This window comes from Mesitornis unicolor, unplaced genomic scaffold (genome assembly GCF_000695765.1).
Source record: "Mesitornis unicolor isolate BGI_N332 unplaced genomic scaffold, ASM69576v1 scaffold43734, whole genome shotgun sequence".
Classification (NCBI taxonomy): domain Eukaryota; kingdom Metazoa; phylum Chordata; class Aves; order Mesitornithiformes; family Mesitornithidae; genus Mesitornis; species Mesitornis unicolor.
In genome coordinates, this window is record NW_010182925.1 from 1,104 (window position 1) to 2,224 (window position 1,121).

Here is a 1,121-nt window from a genome sequence, read left to right on the forward strand (position 1 = left end):
AAGCAGGGGCTGGACCGGCCCTGGGCACAGGCCAGAGGGCCCAGCGCCGGCTCGGCACACACCCCTCACCTGCGCCCCATGTACTTGCGGTATTTCTTGCCCAGGAAGCGGCGGGAGGGCCGCCCTCGCCTCCTGGGGACGACGTCCGCCTCCTCAGGGCCGGTGTTGGAGGAAGGGTCCTTGTTCTCGGAGTCGGACTGGCTGATGCTGGGCTCTGCCAGGCTCTCGCTGGTCCCGTTCTCCAGGCAGGAGGAACTGGCTGCTTCCGAGCTCTGCAGCTCACGGCTCGGCGTGCTCTGGGACGTCACCAAGGGCTCCACCTCCTCTCCTGCTCAACACAACGCAGTGCAGCTCTGTCACAACCCCTCCCTGTGCTCCCAGGACCTCACGTACCGCTCCCCTCTCCAGCACAGAGCTGCTGCCTCCCGCTCCCCCCCAAAAAAAAACTCCAGACGGGGAAACTTGCGGGGCCTCCCCGGGCGCCGACGCGGCCTCTCCTCGCTGGACGTGGGGACAGTGCGGCCGTGCTTGGGCTGTCGCCCACGGGGCTCGTCCTCAGCTGGGTTATAGTCGCTGTCCTCTGGAGATAAGCAGGCCAAAACGTCAGAGAGACACCGGGAAAAGACTGAGCTCTGTGAGATGTGGGGAGAACAAGTCCTACCTTCGGGGTCATCTATAGCACCAGCGTCCATGATATCATCTTCTTCTTCCTCTTCTGGGACCTCCTCCTCCGCAGTCCTTGGAGCAGACCCCGCCTTTCGTGGACGCCCTTTCTTCAAAGCCAGAGCTGAACCCGCTGCCACGGAGAACAGAACAAAACCCCTGACCAGGCTGCGTTGGGGAGCAGGTCCCCACACTCACACCCCTCCCCTGCCCGTCGCAGGAAGCTGAATTCTCCTCAGCCCCGAGCCCACACCTGGCTGGAAGTGCCGCTCCTTCATGTGGTTAATCAGCGTTTTCTTGGAGATGCTCTTGTACTGACACATCTTGCACTTGAACTGCTGCACCACCACCACCTCCATCATCTCCTCCAGGGTCTCCATGTCTGGCTGCTCCAGCTCCTCCCCACCGTCAGCCTCTCGGGCCTGACCTGGCTGAGCTGGCAGGCCCCACCCCTCCAA

The 1,121-nt window shown here is 63.2% G+C and overlaps 1 protein-coding gene across 1 annotated transcript in view; it reads right to left on the reverse strand.

Annotated features, from left to right (window-relative positions):
* Positions 1-1,121, reverse strand: part of LOC104540206 (zinc finger protein 335-like) — a gene marked incomplete at its 3' end in the record, with an annotated part of 3,097 nt that overhangs the window by 1,078 nt on the left and 898 nt on the right. Inside the window, 4 exon segments of the mRNA XM_010183947.1 lie at positions 27-351; positions 448-580; positions 662-796; positions 911-1,121. The exon segment at positions 911-1,121 is cut by the window's right edge and continues 12 nt beyond it. Coding sequence (XP_010182249.1) covers positions 27-351; positions 448-580; positions 662-796; positions 911-1,121 — 804 coding nt within the window.